Source organism: Helicoverpa zea, chromosome 18 (genome assembly GCF_022581195.2).
Source record: "Helicoverpa zea isolate HzStark_Cry1AcR chromosome 18, ilHelZeax1.1, whole genome shotgun sequence".
Classification (NCBI taxonomy): Eukaryota; Metazoa; Arthropoda; class Insecta; order Lepidoptera; family Noctuidae; genus Helicoverpa; species Helicoverpa zea.
Genome location: NC_061469.1, coordinates 6,919,038 through 6,934,880, shown reverse-complemented (window position 1 = coordinate 6,934,880; position 15,843 = coordinate 6,919,038). Strand labels below are relative to the sequence as shown.

At 38.0% G+C, this 15,843-nt stretch overlaps 5 protein-coding genes across 5 annotated transcripts; all 5 read right to left on the bottom strand.

Moving 5' to 3' along the window:
- Nucleotides 1-833: 833 nt before the first annotated feature.
- On the bottom strand, nucleotides 834-2,835 carry LOC124639235. Its single transcript, XM_047176508.1, has 3 exons — nucleotides 2,798-2,835; nucleotides 2,594-2,633; nucleotides 834-2,297 (listed from the first exon to the last, which is right to left on the bottom strand). Exons 1-3 carry the CDS (start codon nucleotides 2,833-2,835, stop codon nucleotides 834-836), a joined length of 1,542 nt encoding a protein of 513 aa, XP_047032464.1.
- Nucleotides 2,836-3,868: 1,033 nt separating this feature from the next.
- LOC124639134 (wiskott-Aldrich syndrome protein family member 2-like) lies at nucleotides 3,869-5,081 on the bottom strand. Its single transcript, XM_047176369.1, has 3 exons — nucleotides 5,072-5,081; nucleotides 4,708-4,825; nucleotides 3,869-4,601 (listed from the first exon to the last, which is right to left on the bottom strand). Exons 1-3 carry the CDS (start codon nucleotides 5,079-5,081, stop codon nucleotides 3,869-3,871), a joined length of 861 nt encoding a protein of 286 aa, XP_047032325.1.
- Nucleotides 5,082-5,973: 892 nt separating this feature from the next.
- Nucleotides 5,974-7,572, bottom strand: LOC124638998. Its single transcript, XM_047176205.1, has 5 exons — nucleotides 7,314-7,572; nucleotides 6,870-7,227; nucleotides 6,730-6,795; nucleotides 6,378-6,539; nucleotides 5,974-6,041 (listed from the first exon to the last, which is right to left on the bottom strand). Exons 1-5 carry the CDS (start codon nucleotides 7,345-7,347, stop codon nucleotides 6,002-6,004), a joined length of 660 nt encoding a protein of 219 aa, XP_047032161.1. The 5' UTR covers nucleotides 7,348-7,572; the 3' UTR covers nucleotides 5,974-6,001.
- Nucleotides 7,573-7,872: 300 nt separating this feature from the next.
- On the bottom strand, nucleotides 7,873-9,903 carry LOC124638983. Its single transcript, XM_047176165.1, has 3 exons — nucleotides 9,544-9,903; nucleotides 8,378-8,561; nucleotides 7,873-8,218 (listed from the first exon to the last, which is right to left on the bottom strand). Exons 1-3 carry the CDS (start codon nucleotides 9,653-9,655, stop codon nucleotides 7,873-7,875), a joined length of 642 nt encoding a protein of 213 aa, XP_047032121.1. The 5' UTR covers nucleotides 9,656-9,903.
- A 4,993-nt stretch (nucleotides 9,904-14,896) lies between these two features.
- On the bottom strand, nucleotides 14,897-15,668 carry LOC124639005 (3-oxoacyl-[acyl-carrier-protein] reductase FabG-like). Its single transcript, XM_047176213.1, has one exon. The coding sequence runs from the start codon at nucleotides 15,666-15,668 to the stop codon at nucleotides 14,898-14,900; it is 771 nt and encodes a 256-aa protein (XP_047032169.1). The 3' UTR covers nucleotide 14,897.
- Nucleotides 15,669-15,843: the final 175 nt, after the last annotated feature.

Below are 15,843 nucleotides of genomic sequence, written 5' to 3'. Positions count from 1 at the left end.
TTCGGGTCGTGTTTTAAAGTATTTCATAAATCGGCGTCTCACACGAACGTGTCCTGTGACTGTGTCGCGAATATGCACAGAATAAAATTCTTTTCAGTTTGCGGTGTTTTTGAAGACAGTTTTTTTGTTGTTAAATGCAGTAGATATTTTTTGAAGAAAAATCCTACTTTGAATGTATGCGGGTCATGAATATTATTTAAAAATTCCGAATGGGATTAATTCCTAATTAAATAATTTCTGAGCTGCAATACCTCATAAAATTTGTGATGGGGTCTTGTACTTTTTCTGATAAGGTCAAAATTTCGAGTTTTTATAACCAGAACAAGCAATTAGTAGCAACAAGGAGGCTGTGGTGCATAAGGTCGGCGCGTCGCTCACGCTTCAACTCCCACACTGATGGTATATAAACAGGTTTGCAGCCACAGCCGAACTACCCGCCGGCAGAGCACACGTCCCACGTTATGAAATGGGAATTAAATTGTCTGTGAAGAATACAACAGGATTACCATTCATTCCCAACAAGCGGTATTTTGTGCGAAATGGCTTTCCACATATCCACTGACCCTTTTGTTCAAACTTTGTGAAACGACTTGCAGCCCGACAAGCGATGAATGAGGAGCTGTGTCGGTGAGTTCAGGTCGTAGTGAATCTGTTGGGAGCTCTTAGTCCTGAGGTATTCACTGCACTGCAGCGGGGTACAGCTTGGCACGCCACGTCGCCCGCTCGGGTTCGTGTATCGTAAACAGTCGAAGGATTAACAAATGCAAAATCTGATTTGTAAATATTGATTCTTTTAATATCGAAAAATACAGAAATACAAAAGCAGTGTCATATCAATCGAAGAATTCAAAGTGATGTAACGAAGGGTGGAAAAAAGAAGGATGTCTATAGTTTCTTCTTATTTGTCTTCGAAAAGGTGTAAGAAGCGGGTATAAACCTTGTTCAAACATATAATGATGTTTGTTACCCGTGAAGTAATTTAAGTTATGGTTATTTCCAAGTATTGGCTCATATCTTTTCGGAGTAGTCTGTTTCACTAAAGGCATGCTTCTAAGAAATGCCAGGTGTTCAGTACGCGGCACCTTCGTTGGGGAGGGATTCTGCGGGAGCACTGCACTGACGGACAGCGGTCTGATAGGATTCTGAACATGAGGATGAAGGTCAGGATGAGAATGAGGATGAGGATGACTTTGTGTTTTATGTAGAAGTGGCTTACTTGTAGAGACAGATATCGGAATCGGTTTAACTGCTTGTTGATTACCAGAATACATCCAGTAATCGTGGAACTGTGAGTTGTAATTACTTTCCTCCTTATGGAAGACCGTTAGATTAGTTATGTTGGGTGCGTGTGTCTTTGCGTACACTTTGGGGGTTGATGTAGTGGAAATTGGAAAATATTCAACTTTTTTCGGCTCATTTAATATTCTTCTGTAAGAGTTTTCGGGTTTGATGTAATTTGGTAATAAGTTCACATTCATACTAACCTCTGATCGCTTCGTGTTAGTCGAGGGTTGTCTCAATTTAATGTGAGCATGTACTTTTTGCATAGTATTTAAAATGTTTTCAAGATCTTGTAAGCTTAGAGGTTCAGGAGTAGATGCAAATGTTTCAACCTCATTTTCGAGGTTCAGAAGACTTCTTTCATTACTATGCCTCAGAGTACGTGCCTCTTCGAGGTAATTACTAAATGGTCTTAACTGCTTCAGTGGAGATCGGACAGAGCGCTCCCAATACGCCTGAGGCATTTGGCTGTTTTCATTAAGTACTGAATGGTATGGAAGTTGGTGGTGTTCAGATTCTTCTTTAAATTGAGAATTCAATTTAAAGTCTGCATTGCGTATCATAGCAGCTATTTTCCTTCCTAAATTAGTATAGTAGATGTCATCAGATCCTGGTTTATGCAAATTTCTTTGTTGATTGACTTCAGGATGATCGTTAATAGGTGGTAAGTTATAAGAATCGAAAGTTCTACGTGTTTGTTGAGCCTGAATTCTTTGAAGTTCTTTTAAATCCTTGTTAAGATCTAACGGCATCGAGGGTAGTTTATTTTTAGTCTGACTTTCATTCACGCGATGAATAAGTTGAGATAAATACGTAAAATCAACGTCCTCTAATTTGGGCATCTTCGGCTCTTCTGGTTTGTATTTGGACCTTTTGTGATGCGGGAATGCGTCTGGCAGATCCGGAATATCTTCTTCATTTACTGAGCCCACGTCTTCTAGATTATCCATTTGTGCATCACTCGTATTTATTTGTTTTCTATTATTTTTTTTCATTTGCTCCTGAAGTTTGTGCATCTAGAAAATAAGGAAAATTATAAAAGATAATGCTCTATTAAACATGAGATCGCCAAGTTAATATTCGTCGTGATGACATCTTCTCTACATGAAAAGTCTCTTCTCTAGTATTTTACTATCTACCTTCGCTTTGTTCTCTCCCCACTCCAAGGGAACTAATTTGCACCCCTGGATACTAATAGCTTTGGCTTAGACACAGAATAAATAATAGAGAATTCGAACAAACAAACTCTTCTAGTATACTAAGTATAGTTTCAGCGTTTGAGTATTAACATCAAATATAGTATAGGACTTACAAGGTTCTTTCGTTGTTCATGCTTGAGGTTCTTTTGTTTCCTAAAAAATAATATATTTTAGAATGAAAAATTATTGTAACAGCTGGTAGTGGAACTACATACTTATTCAGTTACATTATGTGCATTTATTGATTCCTTGGGTGTAAGTAAATGTAAATGTAATATCACAGAAATGCATCTGAGTCATATAAATATTGTTTTTACCCGTGTTCGCCTGCAGGTGCTATGAAATCTTCCGGCATCGGCTTTCTGAGGCGCTTTTCAAATCTACTGCGCCGGTCACTCTTCCGAAGTCTTGAAGTCGGCGGTGTTTCCGATACTGTGGTTGAGGAGACCGTTGCGGCCGATTCGTTCGCCGGAGCCGCTGCGCCGTTTGGTGGAGTGACTGGAGTGGATGCCTCAGAGGCGCCCCCAGGCGGTGTACTCGGGCTAGTCGCCTCGCTGGCGCCGCTCCCTCCCTCGTCACATGGCGGAGGAACTATATTTCAAGAAATTCGACTTTATAGATATGTACACGATAAAATTTCTATACCTATGATTACAAAATTATTGTGTTCCTATTGCTGAATTGCTATTTATTTGAAATTAAAAACTTGACAGAATGACGTACTAGATAAACTTAACAAACAAGTCCCTTTTATATATGATAATGATGACTTATGTTTCGTCCGCGTCCAGAGGAAAATATTTCACCTTCAAAAACTGAACCTAGCCTTCCTTAAAATGGGTTACTATTTATAATTTTTCAAATCAGACTTGCTGCTTAATATATATCACTCCTAGCCCGTTTTTCAAATAATAATAGAAAGTTATCATCCATATTTATTGCAAAATATCTATTAAATTAGATTTAAATATGAACGACTTTTATATTCGACTATAAAAGTTGATGTGACCTGGTCATATAGTGCTAGTCGTACGAAGTCGTGTCATTTGTAAAAATAACATAAATCTACTGCTGGCAGCATAAACTATTTTTATAAAATATTTCTATTTTTAGAACCAACCAAAAGGATCATTACATAACATTTCAGAATGAATTGGTTCAATTCTGGCATTCTCAACGAGTGTGAAATAAAATAATTGAGTAAGTACCTTGACTTTTGGTAAAACATGGTAATCAATGCTTGATGAACGTTTAATTAATTTGGATTCGCAATTGTTTCTTAATAAAAATATTTTTCACTGATTGGGATTCAGTTAAACTACATTTTTTTAAATATCGTTTATAAAATTTAGAAATAAAAAATTACAGATTGTTTTAAAAGATAATTTTCACGAACCTGGGAATGGAGGGAACATTGGGGGCACTGGTACCATGGGGTACATGGGCATCGGCGGCGGCGGCGGCAGGCCTATCGGCGGGTAGAACGGCGTGTCCATGCTCGGCAAGAATATGAACGATGGCAACGGTGGCTTTGGTCTTCTGTTAAATATTATCACTTTTTTGTGTCCATGGTCTTTGTCATCTTTATCGTTGGGAGGCTTTTTTCCGTTTCCCTCGCTTTCCTTCGATTCAGCGGAACCAGACGAGCTTTCACTATCGTCCTCGCTACCACTGGAACTGCCGCTTGAATCAGAGTCAGAGTCGGAATCAAACAAGCTGTCGTCTTCAGTAATGCGCAACAGTTTCCGCCTGAGACCATGTCCTTTCATGTGTTTTTTCCTCCTGCTGCTTCGCATAGACTTACGAGCTTTTCTCCTGGATTTAATAGCTGGGGCATTATTACCTCCACTTCTGCGCGTTGGTGCTTTTTCCTTAGTTTCCGGCTTTGTGTTATTCGACTTATTAATAACTTGACTCTCAATTGTTTTGAAGAATTGATTGTACAGCCAATCACCGAGTTCATCTGTATCTTTGGGAATTTCATCAATCTTATCAGCATTGTTGTTTGTAGGTGATAGCGTTGACACTGTGACGTCTGTACCATGAATAATTGCAGGAGGTTCGTATAGACGCGAGGGTTCAGGTGCATAATGGCGTCGGAAGTCTTGTGTCAATTTTACACTGAAAAATAAACATGTTATTGTGTTGGGCTTTGTTTTACTTCAAAAATATATATGAAACCACTATTGCTTTTGAAATTGACACATATTGTTTAAAAGAAGATTACTTTAGTTCACATATTTTGGTATCTGTATCGAAGTAATATCCCGGGTGGCAGTGGCAGCCGACGACGCAGCCGGGGATGCCGTCGATGCAGTACTCGAATTTCCCATGAGGTCCACATTCTGAAAACAAACAAACCGCAGTTTTGTTTAGCCTATATGGCGTATTCAAGAAGCAACTATTATGCAGAGTATAGTTATTCGCGCCACAAACTAGATTAAGTTTGAGTGAGATGTTCAGTGAAACCTGCAGTTTGATGCATTGATTGATGTCGAATTTTCTTCAGGAAGTTCCACTCTATTCCAGAGTTGAAGTTGAATTGTTTCTTCTTTAATCCGTCTAAAATAAATTTTAAAAGTGTACTATACCTTGCTTCATCGCCTACGATGCACCTCAAAAGGCGTGCAATTGACACCTTGATATAAAGTTATGACGTACCATACCGCAGCTCATTGGTCGCATGTGTGCTGCAGAATGCTATCAGGTCGGTCACCAAAAAACACAACAAAACTAACAAACTCATTAGTGGAACGACGAAAAGTGTACACATTGAAAATGTTATTAATAAACAAACAACATGTACAGTGATTACGTTCAGAACTGTCTTGAACTTGTTTTTTGCCAAATGTATAAAAGTATTATTTCTATGTAGAACTTAGTTTACACAACACGCTCTATATTTCAGAGGTAGATTATAAGTAACAAAAATCTCAAATCTTTGTCCTAACAATGGCTACATACTTTGATGACTTATTGCTGTGCACTAAACAATGGTGTATTGAAATGATAGAGTGGCCAAATGCTAACTCGAGTTAAACTCATTTCTTTATCTGTGCATGACGATAACATTGTCCTTAAGACAACTTTTTTTTTTACTTTTTCCTCTGAACAGTATCGTGTAATGACAGAATGTGATGTCTGAACTACTTACTTCGTTTTTATGTTAGACTTTTTTCCTTTAAAAATTAAATGCGATCTATCCAGTTATGTACAGATCTATCCAGAACAAAATCGAATTTCATTTACAATTAATCAAGATAAACAGTTTTCTGCATGCCTACGTATGGCTTAATACTAGGTACATTAGGTTAATCTTTGACTAGAAATTAATCGTTTTAAGTTATGAAGGATACTTTGAAGCCTATTTTGAGGAAATTATCGTGACAAAAAAAAGGTAAAATAAAATAATGAATATAATGAAAATAGCTTTAATAAAATAAATAGCTCTAAATTGAATAACTCGTACGCTACAATTAAACCATCACACGTCATTGTTTCATAGTACTTTATTCATTAACTTAAATATCGTCTCCAAGATCTGGGATTCCCTTGAGGCCTCTGTAAAGGAAAATAAGACATTATAGAAAGAACGATTTATACCATCTAAATGCGCGTATCGCTAAAATTGTTAACTTTAAGACATCATCATCATCGAATACCGATCTATCTTTTGAAGAAAACGGCGCCAGAAGTTTGTTATAAACAAGTGGACATAAACTATAACAACATCTTAATAATTTAGAATTTCATCGTCATCATCTTTTTATCGTCTTACTGCTGGGCACAGGCCTCCTCTCTTACTTTATAGAAGAAGGATTCATCATTTATGTTGTATTAATTCTTGGGGTCGCTGTCTCAAAGAAGTTGTAGTATGAGTAAATCAGTAGGACGTACTTAGTGCACTCCTCGGGCAGGACGCACTTGTGGGTCCTGTCGTCGCGCACGTAGGGATGCACGCAGATGCAGCCCGGCTCGCAGAACGGGTAGCAGGGCCGCAGCCGGTCCCGGGGGTTGTCGCACGTCACAGAAGCGCAGCCAGCGAAGCACGCTTCATACCTGCTCGTTTCATTTCAAACAAACACAAAAATATTGAAAACTTAATAAATAAGAAGTTTTTTTTTTCAAGCCAGTAGAGCTATCTTCATTTAATGATTACGAAAATTGAAACATCGTCCTGGAACTATTAATTTTTTTTTTATAAGAAGCCTCGTCTATTGATCATCAACTAAAACTATTTCAGTTTTACCTTTCATGTGGTCTCTCGCAGTTCATTGCCATCGGTAGTTTCTTTTCTCTTTCTGGTTCTTTATCACTGTAAACAAATGTAAACGACTTGAAACATCATAAAAATATCTGGGTACAAATTAGGTACTTGTAAGAACGTACATGTACTGAGGTACATGAGGTGCTTCTGCACTTTTTATAGATTGCTGTAAATTCATTTTTTCATCTTCGTAGTGCCTCTGCGGCCCCGGCCCCGGACGATACGGCGATGATATATCCATGTCTCTCGGCCTGTCTATCCCTCCAAACATCTTCTGTTCCGGTTCATCCATGTACCTAGGGTCTCTATTATCATAATCATGTCTCCTTCTATCTGTCCATTCCTTGTGATCGTCTATTGGTTTCAGCAAAGCTTTCTTCCTCCAGTTTCTTCTGTCATCTATGATTGAGTGTCTTTTGTTTGCATCGATATCATCATAATCATAATTATTAACTCTCGTTCCCATTGCAATGATGTTATCTGTAAAATATAGGTGTACATTGCTTAAACCTTTGTTTTGTGATAATATTGTATCTACTTTTTTTGGATAAATTGACATTACTTACATAATAACAATGCCAGAATAAGTAATTTACGCATATTGTTAAACTTTTTGTGACTGTATTTTAGTTCATGTTGTAGTAATCAAAATGGCTGCTAGATATAGGTATCGCTCCGTTTCACCTTGTATCACATTTGTAACTAAACGACAAAATTAAACTAAGCCACACAAAAAATAAAGAAAAGAAATCAAACGGATGTGATTGCTTTCAATTCTTAGTCGAAACTAATAAAAAATGGACAACAAGGTATGAAAAACTCTTCTTTTACACAGATTTTTAGCAATTGAGTACCTACACTTGATTCACATCAGCTTAATATGAAACGTTTCTTGATTAGGTCTCCCTACTACATGTGTTTGAGAAAAGAACTATACTTGTTTTTCTTTTTATGGCAACATTAACCATGCTCATTAGAGTTTCAACTTTTATTTCAGTTTAGGTATTTTTCGATGTTTTAGAATGTACATCAGGCATTTTCAGGATTTCAATAATATGAATGAAAGGAATTGATAAAATGTAACCATGATCATTTAATTGTATAAATATTTCGTACATGGGTTATTTAGCTAATTCGTTTGGCGCCGTTTCTGAAGTTGTCATTCTGCAGTAGTTTCCTGGGTTGCAGGGCTTTGATGGGCGGCGGGGCTATGACGATGTTGAAGTAGTTGCCCATGCGGGACACCTCGTTGTTGCGCTTGAAGTTGTCGTCTTGCTTCGCGTTCACACTGGTGCTGACGCTGATTGGGGCGGGGGGACTGCCCAGAGAGTTCGGCACGTCGTCAACGAAGTCCATCGTGTCTGAGTCCGAGCGCTTGGTGTGAGTGCGAGGCATTCTGTTCTGGTATTTAGCTGGCGGTTGTTTTGGCTCCTGAGCTCTTTTGGCTGGAACCGGTATACCCATTTGCGTTCTGTAATGTAAAAATAATGAATAGAGAATATTGTCTAATATTTAGTGAGACGTTATAAGAGATCAAAAGAGTTTTTCATTCTACAAAATGGAAGAATCAATTTAGGTGTTGTTTTGCTGTTCTGAAATATCCTCTATTTTTGAAGTATGAGATACTTACGGTGAACAATCCTGGGGCAGAACACACTGGTGTGTGCGGTCGTCTCTGACGTAGGGCTCCTCGCATATGCATCCCGGCTCGCAATAGGGGTAGCAGGGTCGCAGGTGGTTGCGCGGGTTGTCGCACGACACCTCCGCACACCCGCCGAAACACGGCTCATATGCCTCGTTCGGCCAGTAGCAAGCTGGAAAAAGAAATAGGGTCGATTGATTCTGCCAAAGAGGTTATACATACATTGGTTGTGGAAAAAGAATGTTTATAAGATTGACTCAAGCTCCATTTACGATCATTGAATTGAACTATTCAAATGGTGCAGTCTCAGAGGTCTTGTTAGCTTAGAGCTCTAAAGTTTTCGGAGATTTATAAAACGCACGATTTGTAAAGCAGACATTGTGTGACCCTTATTTGATTATTTTGTTTATTTGGGGTGCATCAAAATAGGCTTAATCTTGCTAACTAAATAATGTTTATCAAATATAATGGAAAAGTTTGTAGCAATGTTTTATCAAATAAAATTTATCCTACTTTTAAGATACCGTAAACTTTTTAAGGTAAATCCTACTTCTCTGTTTTACTGTCACTTTACAGGTAATAAGTTATCTAGAGCGATAAAGTTTCCTTAAAAAGCTTTTAAAAGATTCTGAAAATCCGAAGTTACAACTGGGCGTTCCCCTGTGGATGTTCAAAATACATTTTCCTTTTTAAATAGTGCGCAATATCTCACATCGGCACATTATTGGGTATCTAAGGGCACTAAATCTAGTTGTGGACTAGACTTTTCCTTTTGTAGTCGTTTCCACAGGTCCATTACTGCTCCCAGGGGCGCTACTTGATATCCTTCGACTTACACTAGTAGTTCTAAACTTAGACAACGTACTTACACTAGATAAAATCGAGTGTGGGGAGTCTCGTGTGTTATATATGCGCGATCCTCACTCTGAGTGGCTTACGTTGCTAGAACGCACGTCCAAACTACCACTAGAATTAGCCTTATTATTGCAAGATTTAGATACTATAAATTCATGTTGTAGGGGTACCATTGCATGTTTTTCACATCATGTTGAGTAGCGATGTGATTTAGTCTTTGCAATGTACATTACTTTCAACATTGGACCTGACGCTATTTTGAGATGCAGTAGTTTTAGTTAAGAATCACAAAAAAATACCTTTCATGATCTTGTCTTCGTCCCTGCAAATTCCGCATTGGAGCCAGGTCGCCAGAATCACCAAATAAACCAGATTATACATATTAGTAACTGTGTCGACACAACTGCCCATTGCGATTAGCACTATGTGACTATCGGCAATTGTTTTGAAAATGTTTTTTTTTCCCTGTTTGTGTTCATACTCGAGTGGAAATTGCTTTTAATCATAATTACTATATCGGAGGGACACCTAGGTGGGATAAGGTCGTCATGCAACATGATAAGGGTAGGTGTGTTTGGTAAACATGGAGAGAGGTCGGTTAAGCCGAGTCTGATTGAATTATTGCTTGCGTTGTAATTTCTAGGCGGGGCGTCAGGTCACGTACCGCCGATACTATGAATATTGTGTTATACTTGTAGTAAAATGTATTTAATATGCGATATGTTGGGTTACGAGGGAATTTTGGGATTTTAAGCTTGTGTAATTGACTCAAGCGTAGTTGTTTCGTCTTAGCTTCGCTTTAGCTAGAAAAAGTAAAAGAAACCTGTTAACATGGAATCATGCGTAGTATGTCTACTATAAAAAAAATAAGAGTTATGTTTATGACCTGATTCATGCGTAGCAGTAATTTGGTTTTATTCATGGGGCTAGGATATGAGGTATAGGTATATTTCGTAGCTATAATGTAGATTTTTTTGGTTTGAAGCTTACTTTTAATTAAATTACCGAGGATTTTATGAATTGAGCTAATCTTGAATTGGTCTAGGACAGATAAATACTTTCATAAATGTATACAACTGTAATTAACTTGTTTTAACTGTATACAAAGTCTATCCATACCATACCGGATCGCATGTTATCCCACCGATACAGAGAAATATACATTACGGAGCGAAATTAATGAAGTTACAAATACATTTGCCCAAACCACCAGCCGTCACCTTAATTATATTCAGTTACACAGGAATGATCGGGAAATCACGAACGTGTAATTGCTTACAGATTTCTCTGCAGAGCGATATTTGATTAAAATGTACGAATGCTCCTACAGGCACAGAGGTATATGTTTATACTTATTATATGTATGTTGTTTACCTTTCGTAATATTTATGTAACAAGTGTACCGTATTGACAATAAATTTGTCACACAAACTGCTGAAGGGTCAAGCGGAAAACTAAAGGTGTTGTTTTACTGGTTTTATCGTAACTTACGATCGACTCGGGGTATGTTTTCCGGGGGGTATTTTTCTTTTCACCGTGTAAGGGAAATATGTGGACACCTGAATAGAGATGCGTTGAGATGAATGTTCGGACAAACGAGACAAAGCAGGGAATTTCTGAACAGATGATATTATAGGATTCCTCTCTTGGCCGACACCTACTTACTTATATTCTGTTATCTAATTACATAACATTCACTGACTTCCTCAGTTTTGAAGTAATTACGTGTACTATCTTCATTACCTTGTAACAATTTGTTAATTTTGTGCATTTTGTATGCATAGCCGTCGTCTGAACTAATTATAACTAAGTGCTAAAAGTTCGCCAACCAGTTTCGTGCACCGAGCTATCTTAAGAACTGAATGTCTTAATTCCTGACAGTAACCAACTTGAATTAATGGAAAGGGTAATTATCAGTGTAATTAAGTTTATTAATTCTCAATTTACAGCTATACTGAAATTAATATAATTAAGACATAATATAATCATTTTGACCTGTACTACTGCATATTTAAATATACTTCAACCTTATGTCCTCTTACAGGCCTAGGCTATATAACTTCCAACCAGTATAGAGTCATTAATAAATTTTCTGTTTGCAGAAAAGCCGTCATGTAGTCTGTCAATTTTGGTATTTATTGAGGACCCACAGTTGAATGGCTCTTTCAAATTTTCACTGGACCATTTATATTTGGATTCACGGTCCGTCTGCTATGAATAACAACAACGAATGAGTGGTTTTTTGTTCCGAGTCGTTTGCGTTTTTATTTGCGAATTAGGTTCGTATAAAAATAGGGAATATATTTGTATAACCTTGGCTTAACGCTCACGTGTCATGTTTGTATAACATTTGCATATGAATTGTTATAACTTATCTGGGAGCTGGAGGTATTAATTACTTAATAAGCATGTTGTTTGTTGTCATAACTTTGTTTGTGAAAATTTTACTCTGCGTAAATTAACTGTTATTCTCTTTACATATTTTGCCTTCACATTATTAGTCGATTTTGTAAGTAGCTGAAATAATATAGCGGGAATCTATAATATAATCACTGAATAAGTGTCGTTTATTTTTACTTTTATTAAGAATTTTTATTTTACTTTGTTAAACAAACCAAATGAATCTTACATAAGTATAGCTACCTAGCTGCAACATTGTAGGGTTCCTTTCTTAGCAAATTAACACCATGGCTAGTGCTTACCCCATTATTGTTAACAAGTCGTTCCATGTAGGTGAAGGGAGATTGAGGCGTTTCACATAAACGGAGGTCGAAGTGGGATCCGTCTGCGAAAAATAGCTTTCTCGATAAAATATGATTGCGTGGGATCTTTTTATTGCTTCGGGTCCTCACCGGTACGGTGTTTGTAAATAAACAGGAGCAAGGTGAAGGCTCTTTTATTTGTTTTGTTTGTTCGAGAATATAACTAGAAAACTAAAAGGAACCTTGTCACATTTTCATCGGTGAACATTTTCCATGTAGGACACAGAAACTGCCACATCGAGCTGTTTAAATTGTACGTCCATGTTTCGTGTTGCATTAGTGTCCAAAACTAGCATTGGAGCAGAGAAACAACACTTAAAACTACTTAGAACGACAAACTTAAAGATAACTTTAGTAGAAAGGACACCGTTTACAGTTGTTTCTGTATCTTTTCTACGTCCCGTCTTAATTAACTTATGCATATGCATAACATTTTCCTCGTAGCTGCAATTTATACATTCCCAACACGCGCAATACAAATTACAAGTAAAACGATCTTCTGTCCCTTTAAATAGACGTCTCTCGATTGCACATCCCTTTCCTATCAAAACAAATATTAGCTGGTTGATGAAGGGATTGCAGCCTTCTACACTTGCTCATAAGGTCGGAAATAGTTTGGTGTCAGTGCCAAAACAAGAAATGATCACCTACAACCCGCACTGGCCGGTCTCTGGGGGTTAAGAGTTCCAATATATTTGTGCGGGCTCGGGCTGGCAACTCTTCAAGATTACTGTCAGCAAATAGGACAGGCCGACGTGCTCTGCAAAGTAGATGTCCGATAATGCGACCTAGTGCAACTTCCGATCATTGGCTCGACTCTCGGGATACACTGATACTTCCGTGGTAATCTCTTTTTGATATTGCATAGCGGCTACTCAACTATATAGCGAATATTTGTACAAATATATTTTATATTTCAAAGACGCGGTGGTAATACTCGTAACTATGTGTGTTCAGTATCTAGCGGAGATTTGAAAACAGAAATAAATCTAGTCAATACTTATTATACGTTTTATCTGTACTTGTATAACAATTTGATCCGGATTTATCCGGTACGCAAACATATTCATTCTAACCACAATGAAATAAATCAAAGCTCCAACGAATATCAGAACTATCAAAACATTAGCACCACAGACCCGTGCAGTTGACAAGTTACCTGCCAACTAAATACTTAAGTGCACTAATGCATCGAAGTCCCAACTAGAAGCAACTACAGGAGTTTATCACGGGGCTTATAAAGGAACACAAACTGCCGAATGTTACGAGTAATGCAATCGACGTGAGCTTGCAACGTCGCTTACATTTATGACTTATAAATCCTATTCTAATCGCTTCACTCCTGTTTACTGTTTATACGTGGCACGTGACACGAACGAGCTCTTAACTGCATTGTCTAACCAAACTGCATGTTTATAGATGTATCTACATAATTTATTTAGTGAGTTAGTACGCTAAAAGTTCATGTAGCCGCTCTCACTGCCTGAACGTTGTCCGAACTTAAAAGGAGTAACAATATGTTGTACCTTTTTTGTAGATTCGGTCAGTCAGGGTATCATTATTTATCAGGAAAACCATTGCAATTAATTTAATTTTACTTTCCATTAATTATTATAGTACAGTAATAAAACAAAACGAAACAACGCTCATAAAATACAATGTCGAGCTTGCACACGTATCTCTCAAGTTAATGAGGAGATTTTAACTTTATAGTTTTAAATTAAAACATAAAATTAATTACAATAAAAAAAACATAAAAGTCTAGGTAGCACGCAACAGTAAACGTATTTACGTATCTTCACTTTAATCTCTCACCAAAGAGTAGCTGAAGGCACACCGGGTGATAAATCCCCGTGAAACGTGATGAGAAACCGATAAACACGCGACAATAAAGGTGGAAAGAAAGACAATTACAACACTCATTGACAAAGTTAGCGAGCTCAGTAATATCTGTGTGAGTGGCGCGTAATTGAAAGCCGCGGTTTGGCCCAATAACAATGGAACCCCGTACAGTAACGTTCGCCGCGTATAAATTAGGGAATTATATTAATCGCGTATAACGCGCGCCGCCCCCGCCCCCCGCCCCCCGCGCCTAACGAGGTTACTCTTGTTGCGGATTACGTACTTGTAGCTGGAAATTACACTTTATTACGGTTACAGTCTAGGAATCCGAGAACTTTAATTAGAAGATCCTCTATGTGAATATTAACGTTTAAATATTCCGCTACTAACATTTTTACGCTCAGTATAAAATTAAGTTACACTATCTTTTGAGCACTAAAGAAAATACCTGACAAGATTTTCTCGCTGCAAGATTTTGTGGAAGACTAATAACGAGATAAAAATCCAGGTAATTTTTGAAAGCATTAACGTCCCCAGCGTTATTATTTATAATTTAATTTTCAGCGCTGTTGCAGGGAGCACAATCAATTTGCGAGATAATGCGCGGGAAATTAACGCAAGATAACGCGGTATTAGCGACCCACCTGGGGAAGGATTACGTATTCCAGATAAGTAAATATATTGCCCGCCATTACCAGAAAAGAACAGATATATTAAAGAGAAAACACTGTAATGTAATTGTCGCTGCAATCTAAACGAGCCTCGATGAAACGCGAGGGAGCATCCAACAAGCTTTATCAGTAGTATGCCGCGTAGGCCTTTTGTTTATTACGAGGCTCGATATACCGCGTTACATATTTTAATATTCCAAGCTTTTGTTCTGGAGAATATCGTCGAGACATAGAAGTTCTCAACAAACTTATCACAGTTACATGTTTTGTTCGTGAGCACGGGAAGTTGGGAATTATCTCGACAACATGATGTAAATTGAAACACATAATAATCAAATGCTCTTTGTGTACATTAATATGTATTTATTCGTTCATCAATCACAAATTGCCGGCATCGCCCAGCATGAGTCCGCAGTCGATGACATAGCAACTTCCATTAATACAACTTGCTTTATCACTGGCTAGGAACATTACTAGTTCCGCCACATCTTCCCCTTTTATTATTTTCTTCAAGGGGCTATTCATTTCGATGCCAACAAACATTTTGTCACAATCTGCATCACTCATACCAGCCCTTCTGAATAGTTCAGTTTTCACGGGTCCCGGATTCACAGCATTCACTCTTACTCCTTTTGGACCTAATTGTAGAGCAGTGCACTTTGTAAGCATATCGATGGCTGCCTTTGACATGCAGTACGGTGTCATGATCGGCAGAGGTTTGTTGGATAAGATACTTGACATGTTTACGATGTTCCCTTTCGATTTCACCAAGTAAGGCGTCACTTGAGTAGTGAGCAGATACGTGCCGCGCAGATTGGTAGCCATAACTCGATCGTAAGCCTCTGCTGACGTGATTGTTCCTGACACACAGTTTATTCCGGCATTGTTTATCAGGATGTCAATTTTGTTATATTTACTTACAGTTTCTGTGACGATTTTTTCTATATCACTTTCCGATGTTAAATCAGCGACTATGAGGAGTGGTTTGAGATGACTTAGTTTTTCACACTGAGTGCCTATTTTGGTGAGGTTGTCTAAATTTCTGCCTACTAATGATAATGTAGCGGAGCACTTGGCGAAATGTAATGCACAAGCAGCTCCGATGCCGGAGCTGGCGCCAGTGATCAGCACCACTTTATCAGTGAACATGGCGCAAGTTCCGAGTGTGCACTGAGTGCCGGTATGCTGGGGCTTGCATTATACGCGGCCGAGCCGGCAGTGAACACACTTCCGCGTGCTTTGTGTGGCCGCACACACTAACTGCAAGGATCTAATGTCAACTTAGACTTCCTCGTGTATTTTATTTCATCTAACTAACAAAAAA

Bases quoted from the DNA above. Each gene is read 5' to 3' on its own strand.
- LOC124638998 (XM_047176205.1), bottom strand. From the start codon at position 7,347: ATGCGTAAATTACTTATTCTGGCATTGTTATTAT. The intron at 6,796-6,869 runs GTACGTTCTTAC...ATTTGTTTACAG, and splicing joins CCTCATGTACCTCAGTACAT to TGATAAAGAACCAGAAAGAG. The intron at 6,042-6,377 runs GTACGTCCTACT...TTTCCTTTACAG, and splicing joins CTGCCCGAGGAGTGCACTAA to AGGCCTCAAGGGAATCCCAG.
- LOC124639134 (XM_047176369.1), bottom strand. The intron at 4,602-4,707 runs GTAATCTTCTTT...TTTATTTTTCAG, and splicing joins ACCAAAATATGTGAACTAAA to TGTAAAATTGACACAAGACT.
- LOC124638983 (XM_047176165.1), bottom strand. From the start codon at position 9,655: ATGGGCAGTTGTGTCGACACAGTTACTAATATGTATAATCTGGTTTAT. The intron at 8,562-9,543 runs GTATTTTTTTGT...TTCTTTTTCCAG, and splicing joins CGAAGACAAGATCATGAAAG to CTTGCTACTGGCCGAACGAG. The intron at 8,219-8,377 runs GTAAGTATCTCA...TTTACATTACAG, and splicing joins CTGCCCCAGGATTGTTCACC to AACGCAAATGGGTATACCGG.
- LOC124639235 (XM_047176508.1), bottom strand. From the start codon at position 2,835: ATGCCGGAAGATTTCATAGCACCTGCAGGCGAACACGG. The intron at 2,634-2,797 runs GTAAAAACAATA...ATTATTTTTTAG, and splicing joins GCACCTGCAGGCGAACACGG to GAAACAAAAGAACCTCAAGC. The intron at 2,298-2,593 runs GTAAGTCCTATA...CTTATTTTCTAG, and splicing joins ATGAACAACGAAAGAACCTT to ATGCACAAACTTCAGGAGCA.
- LOC124639005 (XM_047176213.1), bottom strand. From the start codon at position 15,668: ATGTTCACTGATAAAGTGGTGCTGATCACTGGCGCCAGCTCCGGCATC.